Source organism: Merops nubicus, unplaced genomic scaffold, assembly GCF_000691845.1.
Source record: "Merops nubicus isolate BGI_N331 unplaced genomic scaffold, ASM69184v1 scaffold8610, whole genome shotgun sequence".
Classification (NCBI taxonomy): Eukaryota; Metazoa; Chordata; class Aves; order Coraciiformes; family Meropidae; genus Merops; species Merops nubicus.
In genome coordinates this window covers 21,446-37,013 of record NW_008583531.1, presented here as the reverse complement: position 1 = coordinate 37,013, position 15,568 = coordinate 21,446, and the positions used below count along the sequence as shown (strand labels likewise).

Sequence of the window (15,568 nt, the reverse complement as noted above, 5' to 3'; positions counted from 1 at the left end):
GCCTTATCTTCTCTGTTGGGCAAATATCTAATTCAAAAGTGCTTTTGAATAACTCTGAACTGGCAAATGCCTGCAGGTAAGGTTTTAAGAGTCCACATACAACCATAATAGGGAACCTAGTAAAGTGTTAGGGTTATTTCTTACACAGAAATACAAATAGGAAATTGTGTAACTCAACTGGTGTTTTCTTTGTCTCTGGCTTTTAGTAAATAAGATCTAATATATACTGTAGATCCTGCTATCTTTATTTTGCAAGTAATAAGGTTGTCTCCCATGTGCTTATCTAGTTAATTTAATCCTGGTTGGACATTACAGGATTATTCTCTGACTAGGACTTCTTGATGGAGGTGTGGAATATTTTTCAAGAACAGTATATGTGCTGAAATGCATTGTGCATACTCTGGGTATTTAAAGAAATCAGTGAATTACCTTAGAATAATTTTGTTATGGTAAGTTAAGAAGCTACAGAGATTGAAAAATATTTAATCTCTTACATTTTATGATGCTGTCACTTTTTTCAAACGTGCAGTAACTTTCCAGTGTCTAACTGGTTGTATGCAATCCCTTGGTTGGTGTGAAGTGGTATTAGCTGACTACTAAATCCATGTCACTCAAGATATTTGCTGGCTTCAAGCTAAAGGGTGAAAACCTTAATGCCACCGAAGAAGTTCTTTAGGAACCCAAACTCTGAATTATTTCAACAGAAACACCACTCACTATGTGGTCAGAGAAAATAGTTCAAATATAATAAAGTTGGCTTTTGCTTTGAAAACAAGTTAATCCATTGGAAGTCACACTTTACTGGTGAAATGTAAAGTCCTAGTCATGCAGATATGTGGAGCCATGTTACCTCTCTATAGAAGAGCCATTACTGAAGAAGGCAACTTGCAACTGGTTCCAGAGCAGACTGTTAACAATCAGTGTTACACACACTCACACAGTCACAAGGTTGTATGCTTCCCATTTATCTTATTATTTTCTTTTATTTTGAATACATAAGGTGCTATGGAAACCATATAACTAGTGTAAGTATTGTTGAGGGGAATCATGACTTCAGAAATAAATTGATTTCTTGTGATTCATTTGCTCCCAGTCGAGAATGAAATGATGCACAGCATCCAGAAAGGGAGCAGCTCTGGAAGTGAGAACAATCATCTTCTCTCTGTCCTTGCATGTGCCCTTCTCTTCCATTCAAGTCATGATTTTAGTGTGGTAGTAGTGGCAAAGTGTCCAGCTTTGTGTCCAGAAGTTTGGTTTTTAAACTGAAGTCTCAAGCTTATTTATTTAAATACCTGTTGTGTTACAAGGTTGTGATATTTGTAAAAATGGTTGATCCACTAGAAAGCAAAACCCTCTATGGGGTGGCAAGTTGACCTCTTCCAGCTGAGGGCATCAGAAAGCCCCCACATAAGATTTTGCCAAATCTTTCTTGTTCCTAAGTATTGATCTTATTGGTGGAGGAGGACAGGGCTGGGAGAAGTTCAGTGTTGCTTGCAGCGCTTCTTGCCGGGTTGAGCTCGTAGAGCCACGTTAAACTCCTCGTGTCCTGAAGCTCACCTCAGCAGTCTGTGGAGCTCCATGAAGCAGAAGCTGTGCCTGTGACTCTTCAGGCTGGCTGCAGGCAGGAGGAAGGCGTCCTTGCAGAGCATTCTTCAGAGGTGATGATGTGAGAGTGCTGCCATGGAAAAATCTGACCCTCTAGTAACAGCCACTGAACTCTCACAGACTAAATGAATTCCTAAGGACTTTTTGTAAAAAAAAATGTATAGTGCTTTGATAAACCTCTGGTGCATAAATAACCCACTAGCTTTGTGTGTAAGGTAACTAGAATCAAGGGACAATAGGGATCATTGAGTCCAACTCTCTGCTCCTCACAGGACTACCTAAAACTAAATCAGATGACTAAGAGTGGCATCCAGATGCTCCTTGAATTCTGTATGTATAACCAGGATTTACCCCATCCCAGGTGCAGAATCTGTCACTTGCTTTTTTTAAATTTTGTGTGAAGGTCTCTTTACCCTTGAGGGAGTCCACACTCCTAATTTAGTATCATTGGCAAACTTACTTAATGTCCATTCAGGTCCTGCATTGAAATGTTACAGAAAAAATGTTGAAGAGTGCTGACCCTAAAATTGAGCCCACTAATGACTGGTTGCCAGTCTGCTTAATTCCACTTCCTGTAACTCTTGGAGCCTCACTTGTCAGCCAGTTGCTCCCCCAACATATTATGGACATGTCTAGCTGTATGCTGGACAGTTTGTACAGGATACTGTGAGAGACAATTTCAAAAGCCTGGCTAAAATCCAGAAAAACTCCACATATGCTAGTTTCTCTTCAGCAGCTAGAGGGGAGACCTTGTCATAAAAGGAATTAAGTTAGTTAAATAGGACTTTCCCCTTGTGAACTCCTGTTATCTATAGAATAAGAATCATTTAGGTTGGAAAAAAACTATGACTAATTACATAAACTTGTCAATTCAGAACACTCTCCCATTGTTTACTTACCTACAGATGAAGTTGCTATTAGATTCATTTCCCTTTCAGGATTATCATCAGAACCTTCATTTGCAATTAATATTTAACTACTTTATTATTGAAAACCTATACTAGCCCAGCTACTGCTTTGAAAAAAGAGACTACTCTCATTTCTAACCTTGACCTGAGAGCCAAGGTATAAACCTGAGTCAATACACATTCTGTGATAGATGCACATCAGGTCTCTTTGCTTCATATGGGTGTTGGCACCCTTTTATCAGTATAAAATAAAGGGACTGTTCATTGAGTTGTTATGCAGTTCTGAATAGGTAGAGATTGCTATTCATCACTTTACTCTTCTCATTACTACAGCTTTGCTTACCAAACAAGCCTGTGAAACATTGTCTGTATTTTTAGCCAGTATTATGTTGTACCTGTGTCCAGATGAGGTATTTGTTCCAAAGCATCTGTGTTTGAGTTTCTGTTTAGTTTCACTCACAGCATATCATCTTCTGTTCCACTACCAAAGTTCACTTCTACTGTTGGAACAGCTGGTTTCCCTTCATGCAAATCCTTTTTAAATCCTTTGTCTGACAAAACTGGCAAGGAATAACATGGTCTTAATTAGTAGGATACACTTGAGAACAGTTATTCTGTCTCAAAATTTTGCATCGTGGTCATAGTAAATCTCATATTCAGATTTTAATCTCTTTGAGACAGAAACTTTCTTCTGCACTGTATTATCCCTAAAGCAAGCTGTAAATGCTAAACATCGATTTTAATGCCAGACCTTATGTCTGATTGCATTTTTCTTGGAACATGACCAAACATCTCCTTTTTTGGGACAGGAAAAAGTGAACCAATCCCTTGACATTAAAATCAGAGCTGCTGCCTAAAGAACTTTGAAATCAAATGTTTATTTGATTTGGAGAGAAAGGGAAAGGTTGCCCTTTAAATGGGATTAGAGTCAAAGAGAAAGTGAGATGGCTATGTCCCAGACCAGAACAGGACCAAATTTATAGAGCAAAGAGTCCCTTTGTCTGCAGTTTTGCAAGGTTCATTGCAACACAAGATTTAGGAGTAGGATGTCAGGTGTACAAAAGACCTTAAAGCCACACCAGTTTCTTTCAATCACTGTCAGTTTTGAGGGGGGGGGGAAAAAGATACTTCCAGTTAGGGAAATAAGTTGTTTTCACCAACCTTTAAGCATTTTAGCATTGTATTTGATGTGATAATAGAAGTATCCATTGTCTTAACTGAAATACATGTGCCCAGGCTAGGTAAGATTTTGCTAGAATTAAAATAAAATAGCTTCTAAATGGCCTTGAGTAACTAATAAATACTGTGTACAAGATGCAAGAGTAAGAATAAAGTTAATATGAGAGCAACATTCATTTCTTTTAAACTGTGTACCAACATAACCTGTTGGAAAGTGAGTTTCTTTAAGTATGGGAGAGAAGGGTTATGAGAGGCACTTCCTTAAACAGAGTAGCTTGATCTACAACAGCAAGTCAGAGGTTGAGTTGACTGACAGCTCTACTTCAGAAAAGCCTCTGAAGGTTCTCTCCTGTCCTGACAAATGAGCAAACAGGCTTCTTTCTTGATCACCTTCCTGCATTTTGCTGTGACGACCATCAGCTGGGAATCTATCCAGTGGCTGAATGATTTCTAGATTAATTCTGTGTATCAAAGTCCTTTCTTGCTGCAGAGGTTTTGACTGCCTTCTGAGACACAGAAAACAATGATGGTGTGTTGCAGCATCAGACTGGGTAATTAAAAGTCATGAGTTGGTTTATATGTTTTAAAAAACTCTCAGAAAGGGAAACGAATAAGCTGTTTTATGTGTCTGCTGTGATAAGGATAAGAAGCAATGGATTTCAGTACTGAGTAAGGGAAATGTAGACATGAAAAATGAGTTGCAAATGAATAGTTGAATACCAGAATGGATTGTCCGGGAGTATATGGCATGTCATGTTAGATAAATATGTCAAGAGGTGTTGTGGAGGCAAAATAGTAACCTTCTAACCCGTTTTCCTGTGATTCTTTAAGACTTTTTCAGGTGCATTTCATTTAACTTTTAGACATCTTCATACATTTCACTTTATTTTACTTTAGAAGTAGCATAATTATTAAGATTAGGACAGATTTATCTTGAAAGCACTCAGCTACCAAGGAGTATTCATCTGACACTATCATGAGGTGACAGTAGATCTGTACTTTTCTCAGTGTATGTGATGAGAGAGGGGTGTTTTCCTCCCTGACAGCAGCTGAGAGTAGTCTGTAATCTAGTCCATATATATATCTGCAGCAGTTGAATTGTTCTCTTTCTGTGTCAAATGCATTTTAAAACTGTGCTGTCCTATTGGAACTTCCAAAGGGCTCCAGCAAATATCCTGTGTGAGGTAAAAATGTATTTCCTTCATTCTCCTCATTTCTAGAGTCCTTTCTCCCTTTACATGTAATTAATCCCTCCACCACTGAGCTCATATTTCTTCCTCATACTCTGGTTGCCCTGAAACAGCATTATTGCAGACATTGTCTCAGATGTCTCTGCTATTCTGTAGTACTCTTTTATGGTGATAATGAAGATGTTGAGCAAAATCGCTTTCCAATATCTGCTGCTCAAGAGTGATGATAACATGCTTGCAAATATAAAATAGTTTCGTTTTCTTTCTTTTCTGGTTATCTTTAAATGTTTTTAATAGGCCTTTCTTTGTCTTGCTTTCCAGGTAATTTTTTTCCTGAATTAAGTCCTCATAATTTTATCTCTTTTTTTTTCTTTTTCGTTTTTTAAATATTTTAGTGTATTTGCAGGGTCCCTTCTGTTATCATGACAAAGCTATTTTTTTCTTTGGATATGATCACTATGGATTTTAAAATTAAATTACTGTTTAAGATGAACTTTGACTTTTCAGAGTCTTCAACAAAATTAAGTGATACTGGTGTGCACAAGAACAAATGAAATTATATGTAGTTTAATGAGGGATATCTTTTTCATTAATGAGTGTAATCAGTCTAAATCTTGAGATAACAATTGTCAAAGGATCTGACCTTCACTGGCAGTTTATGTTTAATGCTCTGTATGTCATGTATATCTAAACAGACAGGAAAATAAACCTCTACAAATTAATTCAGTATCATCTCAAGTCTCTCTAGTACATTCTTTGCAGATTTGTCATTGGTGCCTAGAGGTGATAGAAAATAAAATGAGTAGAAACTTGCACTTAATGTCAGTGGTGGTTTGTTGCATGTTTCTGTACCTTGTTGCCTATGCATCATCGACATGTGCATGTGTCTAGACTTCCCCAAAACAGCCTTTACAGGATGATATTACTGGGGAAAAAAGCTGGTGACCATCTGGTCCTGTATAAGGGGATCATCTGATCCGTTTACGTACCAAATTCCCATTTAACAGTGTTTTAGGGATTATGCTGAGAATGATACATACAACAAAAACATTTACATGAATGTTAATGAGATGTCCTGAATTGCACCATACACTTTTTATGCATTCTGACTTTAACATGTAAAATCAATCTGTTATTCTCAGATTTAAAACATTTATTAGTTTAGGTTTTTAACACTAACTGTGTGCAGTTTCATTTGGGATGCTGAAGAATCAGAAAAGCCTTCTCTGTTGTTTTTTTAGTTCCTCTTAGATCAAGAGCAGCTGTACACACAGTCGATTGTTGTGGTAGGTTTTGGAAAACCCACGTGATTTTTTAAATCTCCTTTAAGTAAATGAGGTTTGGGAGTGAAATTGGCACTGTGGGCTTTGACTCTGATGTGGCAAAGACCATTTGGACCACTTAGCCTTTAGCTGTGTCTGTGTTGGAAGGCAGCTTGTAATAGTTGAGTTGCATGGACACTCCTCACAAAAGAAGTGGTTTTTCTTACGGAGGTTGTAGTATTTACTGTTGTTTAATGTAATGTAATAGTGGTAATTAAAATTTACAGCTGTAGTTGGCATATACCATTCTTGTTTTAACTGGAAGGCTTATTATTCTGTATGATCCATCCTCCTTAAAAATACTACCCTCTTCAGATATAAGTACACTGGTGCTTGGGTCTATATGTGGATTTTCATTTCTCATGAGCTGGGTACTGGGATGTTGGTATTATCTTCTTTGGTCCTTACAATACAAAATTAATGCCTGTTGCTATTTTAGTTCAGGGTTCTCTCTTATTCTTTCTTGTCTTGTATGTAATACTGTGTGGACCTTTTTCTTTTGGGTGTTTTCTGTGTTTTTTGTTTGGTTTTACTTTCTAAGAATGAGGGAAGAAGAGAGGACAAGAGAGATCTTTTTAAAAGCTTGCATAATAAAAATAAAGAACTAGTTATTCCTTAGAATAAGTCAAAGTCAATTGCATAGATTGGATAATTGAGTGGATGTTCTGAAGAGCAGACAGATGATATTCTCCCATGAATCAAGTTAGTGATGAACTCTACAGAAAGCCTTTGAGAATAAATATTTTTGTCTTATAATGAAGATAGTGTGCAGTAAGCGAAGCCAGATTCCAGGAGCCCACCTAAATCTTTTTTTTTTTCCTATGTTACCTCCTGTAGTAGTCTTTACAGACATTAGTCTTAATTGAATTGACCTGAGATTGGGTATGCTTCAGAGTTGTATCATAGTATCAGCAGTTTACATCTGAGTGCTGGTGTGCCAAGACTTCATGCAAAAGCTGTAATTCCTTAAAGCTGGCTTTTTTGTCAAGTGAGTTTTGTTGTTTGCCTATTCCTCCCTTGTTCTCTTCAGACATTCAGCTGAATGCAAGTGTGCTTGTTTTGATTGTCTGAGACCTGGCTGGAGGCAGCATTTAGCTCAAGTGTTGTATGGCATTTTGGAGAAATAAGACTGAAGAAAGCAATCAGAAAAACAAAACAATTTTCTGATTAGGGACTGCACAACTGGAATCTGATGTGAGTTGCTGCCCATGTGCAAAGCAGTGTTAGGTCTGCTTGTCACTTTTTGAGTGTTTGAATTGCTTAAATTTACAGGCCAAAATATGCTGCAAATTAAACTTTATTGTATGAGTTTACTAGGAAGGAAAACAAACACCATTAAGCACTTGACCACCATTGCACTAACTAGTCTATCACACTAATTCACTAGTTTATCACTCAATTCATGAGTTTCCTAGCTCAAAAGTTCTCTAAATCATTACCCATGTCCTGCAACTTGTAACTCACACACCAGTGAGCAAAAATAGTTGCAAGCTAACAGGAAGAGTGCTCATCCTTCATCTGTCACAGTGCAGCAACTGCATCACACAAAAAAGCACAGAAGCCTCAGCAGTCTGGCTGCTGTTGGATCCACTTCAAAATCTTTTTTGTGTAAGGTGATGTATTTATACCATCCATTTTCCAGGGCCTTGAGTCGGGAGATCTGAGGGAACTGCCAGTCGGTGTGCGAGGGTGATGACTGCAGGGCACAGTAAACTGCTGGTGGCACTGGCTCCATCATGGCCTTTAGCCCTTCCTGGCCCTCATGTTTGCCCACGTGTTTGTCTTGCTTCAACCTAGTGGAGCTGTTCTCAGCATACATCAGGCATGAGCTATGGGTTAGCCAAAATCTGAGCAGGAGTAGAGTAAATAGTCACCATTCCTACCTGAAAAAGATGAGCAGAACTTCCAGTGTTGATGTTCTTGCAGTTGAAAGTCACCTGTATTTATTTAATCATCTGAATCCAGCCCTTGGCAAATATCAGTGGAGCAGTAGAGAAGATTGGTTGTGTGGGCACTCATTCTGTTCTGGAACTGCTCAGGGATGGTGACACTAGGAATCACCAGGCTTGCTTCACTATGGAGAGTCGATTTGCCTTAGGAACAGTAACTGTCACAAAAGTGCATGCAACTTTAGGGAATATGTACACAGAGGAGAGTTATGTCTGTATCACTCTCTAGTAATTTGTTCTACATTCACTAAACAGAAATAAATTGACTAGGTGCAGCAGGGAGTTGATAACAGGATAAAAGCCATAGTTTCAGCTTCCCATGAAGTAGCCAAAAACCCACAAGTACATGTTTGTTTTAAGACCACTGAATTAATCTTAATAGACTTGTTACTTGCGACAAAAAGAATATTCCTTAATATGCAGTCTAACTCCTTTTTTTCTTTTTGTAAGTCATTGGAAATTGTTTTCTAGCTATTGTTTTTGCAAAGGGTGCAATAAGGCTTGTGAAAAGCAAATGCTGCGTGAAATTACAGTGTCTGAGATCCATTGTTTGACATCCTTGACTGAAAAATTACACAGTGTACTCCCTGAATAATAATTTACTTCAAATGATACGCGGGCTTAAAAGTACTTCTGGAGCTCTACATTTTGCTTTTAGGACTACGGGGAAGTTTTCTGTTCCCTGGATGATACAGACAGTGTCTTCAGACTGACAATGAAAGTTTCAGACAGTTCTTAAGATAGCTCTGTCCTATCATTCTTTCCTGTTTCAGGTTGCTTCAGGTGCTATGTACTAGAATTTATTTCTGATATTCCTGGAGTTCTCAAGAGTTTTGACCTGCCTTTAAAGTAGAGTCTAGAGATGCTACTTTCAATTTGTTCTGTTGATTTACATAAATAAATCAATCTCTTTTGCCTGTCAGCCTGTATGGATGAAATAATTGGCATTTGGAACATTCAGAAGCTTTTAAAAGTGAATTATAATTTGGCATGATTATGGATCATCCTTCGAAAAGGCAACCAAGCCATTTCAGATGTGTTGTGGTTTTGAGCATGCATTATTGTGGTTAATCCAAAGGATCTGTACTCAGATGTGAGCTGTAGTAAAGTCACATATAGACACACACTATGTAGATAGGATACTTGAGCTGTGTTATTTTTCCTAGTGAGTTTTAAAAGAGAGAGTTTTACATGTGACAGGAGAAAACTCAGCATTAAACATGGTTTAGTCAATAGTTTCTCTGCAGATTGGGCTCATTACTAATTTTGATGAGAACTGAATTTAGGGTTTATCGCAGAGCTGTGATGAGTCAGCCTATATGCAAAACACTTCAAGTATCTGTTCAAAAACTTCAGGTTTGCTGAGTGAGGGGCAGAGGAGTCCAGATTATTTTCTGTATTGCAGTATCTCCACTTACGGTATCCTTGGAGGATGGACGCAGTGTGAACAGGATGGCTGGTTTTAATCCTCCTGCTTCTCAGAGGTTATAGCTACTGAATCAGATTTTTGAGAAAGAAGTATTTTATTTACTCTACTGATGACCAGGATGGAGAGAGTACTGACTGTTAGGTTATGTAATAAAAGGCCTGTCTGCCCACACACAAAGGAGCGCAGAGGCTGTAGCAAACAGAGGAACCCAAGTAACACAACACCCTTCTGGCAGGCCTCCCAGGACCATCACAGGAGAGCCATAACTGCATCAGAGCAGAGGAGCAGAGACAGGCAGGGGAACCAAAATTACAGACACTCCGATTGTCACCTCCTCGCACTGTGCTCGCTAGCATGGAAGTGCTTTTCTTTCAGCACTGCACCCCGCTTTCATTTTATTTCATCTCACCTCAAACCTCAGAGAAGTATTTGGACCAGAGATCATTGTGCTGTGAGGAAATCAGCCTGTGCAGACACTCTCCTCTGGATAACAGCAGCAAATGATAGTAGTGTCAAGAGTGTGTCCTAGAGGTGCCAGGTTCATAGAAGTCATGACTAGAATATGATCTCTAGAAAGGAGGACTTTCCAAGGGCAGGCTGTTTGGCCTGTCATTTATTCTGCTTTTACAAGAACAAAACCTCTAGGGAAGTGTTGGGGTTTTACCTTTTTCTGACAAAATGCTGATAAGTACTTGAAGGCACAGTAACCCTTAGCAGCCTGTCTCTGACTGTAGCCCATTTCCACACTTCAATTCTGCCTTTTGAAAAAGTTCCCTGCCATTTCCCATCTCAATAAACGTTTGAGGTGCTCTCATTTTGTGTTTGAGAGCTGCTGTCCTGTTGGTACTCGACAGAAAGCTGAGTTTGTGTTCTCACCTCTGAATAATGGGTACAGGAAGACAGTCCATCTGAGGCACACTGTCATTACGGCTGAGCATGCAGTGGTTTTCAAATTTAAAAGATTGGGTTTAAATCTGGCTTGAGTGGCAGGCTAGCAAAGAGGGGTAATTTTGTCTTAGTTTCAGTCACTTTTCAGAGGTCATGCTGTTGTAAAAGTGGCAGCTTGTTCATTGTGTATTAATTAATGCCAGTGCAGTTTAATGATGGGCTTTCAGCGGCGTGCTTTGCCTCCCAGATGGATGGGAGGCACTGCTGAGCGCTCTCCAGAAGAGCACTGCTTTCTTTGATGCAAGGAATCGGGGGCTCTGGTGGGGAGAATCTAAGGACACTTGTTCCAGAAGTCGTGGCTGCCTGTGTACAATTATCAAGCTTGAAAGGCCTTGACAGAGAGGCGCAATAGCCTCTCTGATTGTGATGGATGGCTGAACACATTTTCCTTCAGAGCTGCTCAGAAACAGCTGACAAGTGCAGTTTTAGGAAGGCTTCTGGAGAAGTTTGTTGCTTGTGTCTTTATTGCCACCTTCTGGAAAGGGGGAAGAATTCTTTACTGGATTTCTACAAATATCATATCCTTGAGTTTTTGGCAGTACATCTGCCAACTTCTTTTTCTTGCAGTACGAAGCTTGGCCATGGAAGGCAAAAGTATGTGCAAAGCAAAAATAGAATGCTCTTGATGCTCCTGGAGAGATCACTCTATTTCAGTCTCTTCTTTATTTCATCATTATCTTGCATTTTCAGTAAATAGCTTATCTCCACAGGCACTTTCATCTTAGGGGGCTTGGTTTTTTAGCTTTTTCTTGTCAGCAGTAAGATTGCAGAAAGAAGAATACCTGGGAAAAAGCCATTAGCAAAGCCAGTATTTCTTTGAAGTGCTTTGGAATTTATGTTCACCTTGAATTTAACAGCATCTTTATTTTAATGAAAGCAAGGTGGAATTTTTCACTCATTACTAATCTGTACCCAGCAGCAGAATTGGGAGAGGGAGTGTTTGTTTTTGTGAATTTCAGTAAGAATGTTTAAGTCATGACCAAATATTTTATAATATTCTACTTTCAGATGTGTAACACTGCAACCAGACTAGCTTACTGAAGAATTACTTATAGAGGAAAGGGGGAAAACCCTACTTAATTCATGTTTAATTTGTCTGTTGTTACAATTTATGGAAATAATATTGAGACTTCAAGAAAAGTAGACCCTGATGCATTTGAGAGGAAGAATGCATCAGTGTAAGTAAGGATGAGTAAATTGTATCTTTTGACTGACAATTCTGAGACACAGAAAATAACACACTCAAGCAATATCCAGTATGGTTATTTTATATGCCTGTGTTCTTCATCTATGTATTATATTTTATATAATATTATATATACAATATTTATATATTATATACAGTATAGTAACTATATAAAATGTATGTCTATGTTTAAATACACATATATTTTAATATGTAAACAAAACCAGGGAAACTAGAAGAGGAGCTAGATGGACAGAGGATCTCAGGTGATAAGTTTAGACCATTTAAGGTGATAGAATATAAAGCAATGACTTGCCTGTAGTCACATCTGGGAGTCTGTGGCAGAGGCAGAAGCAAATTGAGGTTTCCAGAATGGTAACCATTAGGCCACTTGTCTCCCCAGTTGTTGTGTCCCCCCACTCCAACCGAAATAGCTTTCTAACATCTCTGCTTCAATTTCTTGCAGAGTTTCTCTAAATATTTCTAGCTCCAGGAATGAAATCCCAGTTTCCTCTATGCTCTCTTAAATTAAACCTTCTTTTTAGCAGCTGTCATCTCAGTAATGAGACTGCCTTCTGCAGTCTGCAAGTAGATTTTAATCCTATATTTTAACCCATGGAAAGCAACAACCTGCCTTGAGCAATTCCTGAGAGGGCTTCTAAAACATGTTACGGTGTGAGGGGGGGCAGTGAAATATTAATGTTGCTTTCAATTTTTTTATATGTTTTTCCATCACAATTGAAATCAGACATGAAGCTGGTGGTGTTAGAGCATTATCTGTTGTGCAGTTAAACACAACGAAGGGGATACTTTAATGAAGCTACACTGGGCTAACTTCTTTTGTGTTTGAGTGTAGATTAAAAGCAGCCTTTACATACTTAATGCCTTGATGCCAGTGTCCCACTGCAGTTGATACCCATTGACAAAGACAGTAATTAGTGTAAGGTTTCATCACAGACCTCTAATTCCTTTTTGGTAAACTGACTCTCTTTAAAAAAAAAAAATGCAGTTGGATTGTGCCATAACAAGATGATGTGTGGTTCTTTTTTTCTTCAGGTGAAAAATGTGTTTTGTATGAAGGCAAAAGAAGGCAGAAAAAAATCAATACGTGCCTTAGTGGCTGTTGGAAATGGTAAAGGTGCTGCAGGTATGTGTGTTTACTGTATGTAAAAGATGCCAAATTAATCATTGTTTGTAATAGGACTTTGTGAGGCATGGCGATTTAAATGGAGTTTTTATACTTAAAAAAAAAAATGCCCTTTTTCCCCACTGGGCAGTATTGAAATACATGTAAGAATTTTTAGTTTCATCTGTAAAAGTAACTTTTATAATCAAATTATGTATGTGTATTAATTTGGACATTTTATTTTGTATTAAAAAAAAAGAAATTGCCAAAAATTGTGCTTGAAGCGTATGTTACCCAGTGCTAAAAACATTTAGTATTTAACTCCAGAGCGATAGAACTAACCACTGATAAATCCTACCAGATTCTAGGTAGAATTAGTATAAATCAGGCTTGGATTGTTTGGGGTTTTTTTCCTTCTCCCTAAGTGTCAGGATAGACCCCTGGAAGTATTACTGGTTTTAGTTAAAAAGGGCTTGTTTACTGGTAGTTTCAGGAAGCATCTTGATTCAGAAATTTTTAATGAATCTGTCAAATCACAAGACCCTCAATTTCCTTCTGATTTAGCCTCTTTAGGAAGCTTTATTATATTATTGAAGTTAATGATGAGAAATAGCTACTTTTTGGGCTTCCTATAAATACTATATTTACACTTTTAGGGAAAAATAGAACACTTGGAGCCCTTTGAGTCTGGTCTCAAAGTAACTTCAGTGATCTGCGACTTGACCAATTTGTAAGCTTTCTTCATCATGATTGTTTTTAACAGTCTCCTCAGCAAGCAATTTGAAGTCTAACCGTAGAAATTATGTCTATGACATAAAGTGAACAGGACAAATCAGAAGAAACATTAAGATTATGAAGAATCTTGTAAAAGAAGCTGTAAGAAGAGACTTTTTCCTTTTCTCTCTCAGCAAAGACAGGAGAAGGAATACTGGTCAGAAGCATTCAGTTTAGTTGTGATTTCCTTGTGAGAGAACTCCAAGCACAATCATGTATGCAGGGTAATGATGACCAAGCTGCCTCTAGAAGCAATCAAACCACACCAGTGCAGTGTCTCACTTGGATTAACTAGCCCTGGATCCCAGCATAAAGGCACTCTGCAGCCACCCTGTACAGCCAGGAGTTTCTTGCATGTTTCCAGTTCTGTTACTGAGGAAACAGTTTTCACTCAGTTTTCAAATACCAGGAATTAAAGACTATTTCATTTTTGTTGCAGAATAAGTTATAATTGAGAAGTACCCTTGAATGTGCTGTTTTTCTCCGTAAGGAGGAGGTGTTCCACACATTCTCTTGTGGATACAAACTGACATACATTAAAATTCCCATTAGACCTCAAATGGACATGGAAATAAGACATCTGTGCAGAATGAGAAGAAGAAACAGCTTAAAAGAATAGAAAATTAGTAGCTCTTAAGTAATTAATCCAAATAATATCATCTAAATGATAGAGAATTCCTGCCTCTATCAGGAGGACATATCAGGAATATGTATTGTATTGCTGGCAGAGTACAGGCAATGGCATTTGTATGTGACTCCAGTAAAGAAAATCCTGCTTCCAATATATATCCAGAGCATCTGCCTTTTGGGTGTGAATAGTCTCCCTTTATAATGAGCTGAATAGATATCTCTGATGATGGGGTTTTTGTGGGAGCTTTAATAAGACAACTTTTATCTCCAGTCAACTACAGTTTTGCAGAACTTAATGGGAAAGATTCAAGTCCAGATGTGTTCTTCAAGGTGACTTTTAATTGCAGTTTTGAGGGGGGGGAAATTTATATATAGGGTCTTGGAGCTACTCTTTGTGCAGACACAGTTGATAGATCTGCATCAGCTTTCTTTCTGTTCTTCATTTCTTTCCTTCATTTTAAGCAGAAGACTGAACTTTGTTTTGGCTGAAGCAGTCGCCACTATTCAGCTCTTTGAAACAAGTTTGGACAAATACACAAAAGAAATGACTGAAGCCTCATTTGTTTTCATTTAACAACAAGCAACTGGCATCTGATCGTTAGATATTTATAACTCCTAACCTGTTACTTTCCAAGTTTTCTGTGTTTGTTTTTTTTTTTCTGGATCATTTTCTGAGTATGATATGTGCAATGGACTGGAAATAACAGATACTAAACATAGTTCTGAAGTTCTGTTTTTCCCTCTTTGCTTTCTGAAGGCCCTGCCTCATCTGTTTCCCAGTAATGAAGTGACTCTGTTCTGTCTTGCAGGGTTTGCACTGGGGAAGGCAAGTGACAGGATGAATGCTCTGAGGAAAGTATGTTGATTGAATTATTTGTTTCTTGATGACAAGCACAAAGAATTCACACCTATGCTTTTTTTTTTAATAATAAGTTATTTTGTAGTTTGCAAAGAAATAAGTCCATCTATATGACTTTTTCTTCTTGGTACAAGTAATCACAGAATCATAGAATAACTTAGGTTTCAAAAAAGACCTTTAAGATCAAGTCCAACAGTTAACCTAAGGACAGCAAGTCCACCACTAAACCCTGTTCCTAAGCACCACATCTGCACATCTTTTCAATACCTCCAGGGTATGGTGACTCAACCACTTCCCTGGGCAGCCTGTTCCAGGGATGCCTGATAACCCTTTCGATGAAGAAATTTGTCCAATCTAAACCTCCCCTGGTGCAACTTGAGGCCTATCAAGTTGTTTGTCCTATCACTTGCCACCTGGGAGAATAGACTGGCACCCACCTCCCTACAACCTCCTTCCAGGTCGT

The 15,568-nt window shown here is 38.2% G+C and overlaps 1 protein-coding gene across 1 annotated transcript in view; it reads left to right on the top strand.

Moving 5' to 3' along the window:
* Nucleotides 1-15,568, top strand: part of MRPS5 (mitochondrial ribosomal protein S5) — a gene marked incomplete at its 5' end in the record, with an annotated part of 37,327 nt that overhangs the window by 16,534 nt on the left and 5,225 nt on the right. Inside the window, 2 exons of the mRNA XM_008941072.1 lie at nt 12,773-12,863; nt 15,056-15,102. Coding sequence (XP_008939320.1) covers nt 12,773-12,863; nt 15,056-15,102 — 138 coding nt within the window. The remainder of the gene's footprint in view (nt 1-12,772; nt 12,864-15,055; nt 15,103-15,568) is intronic.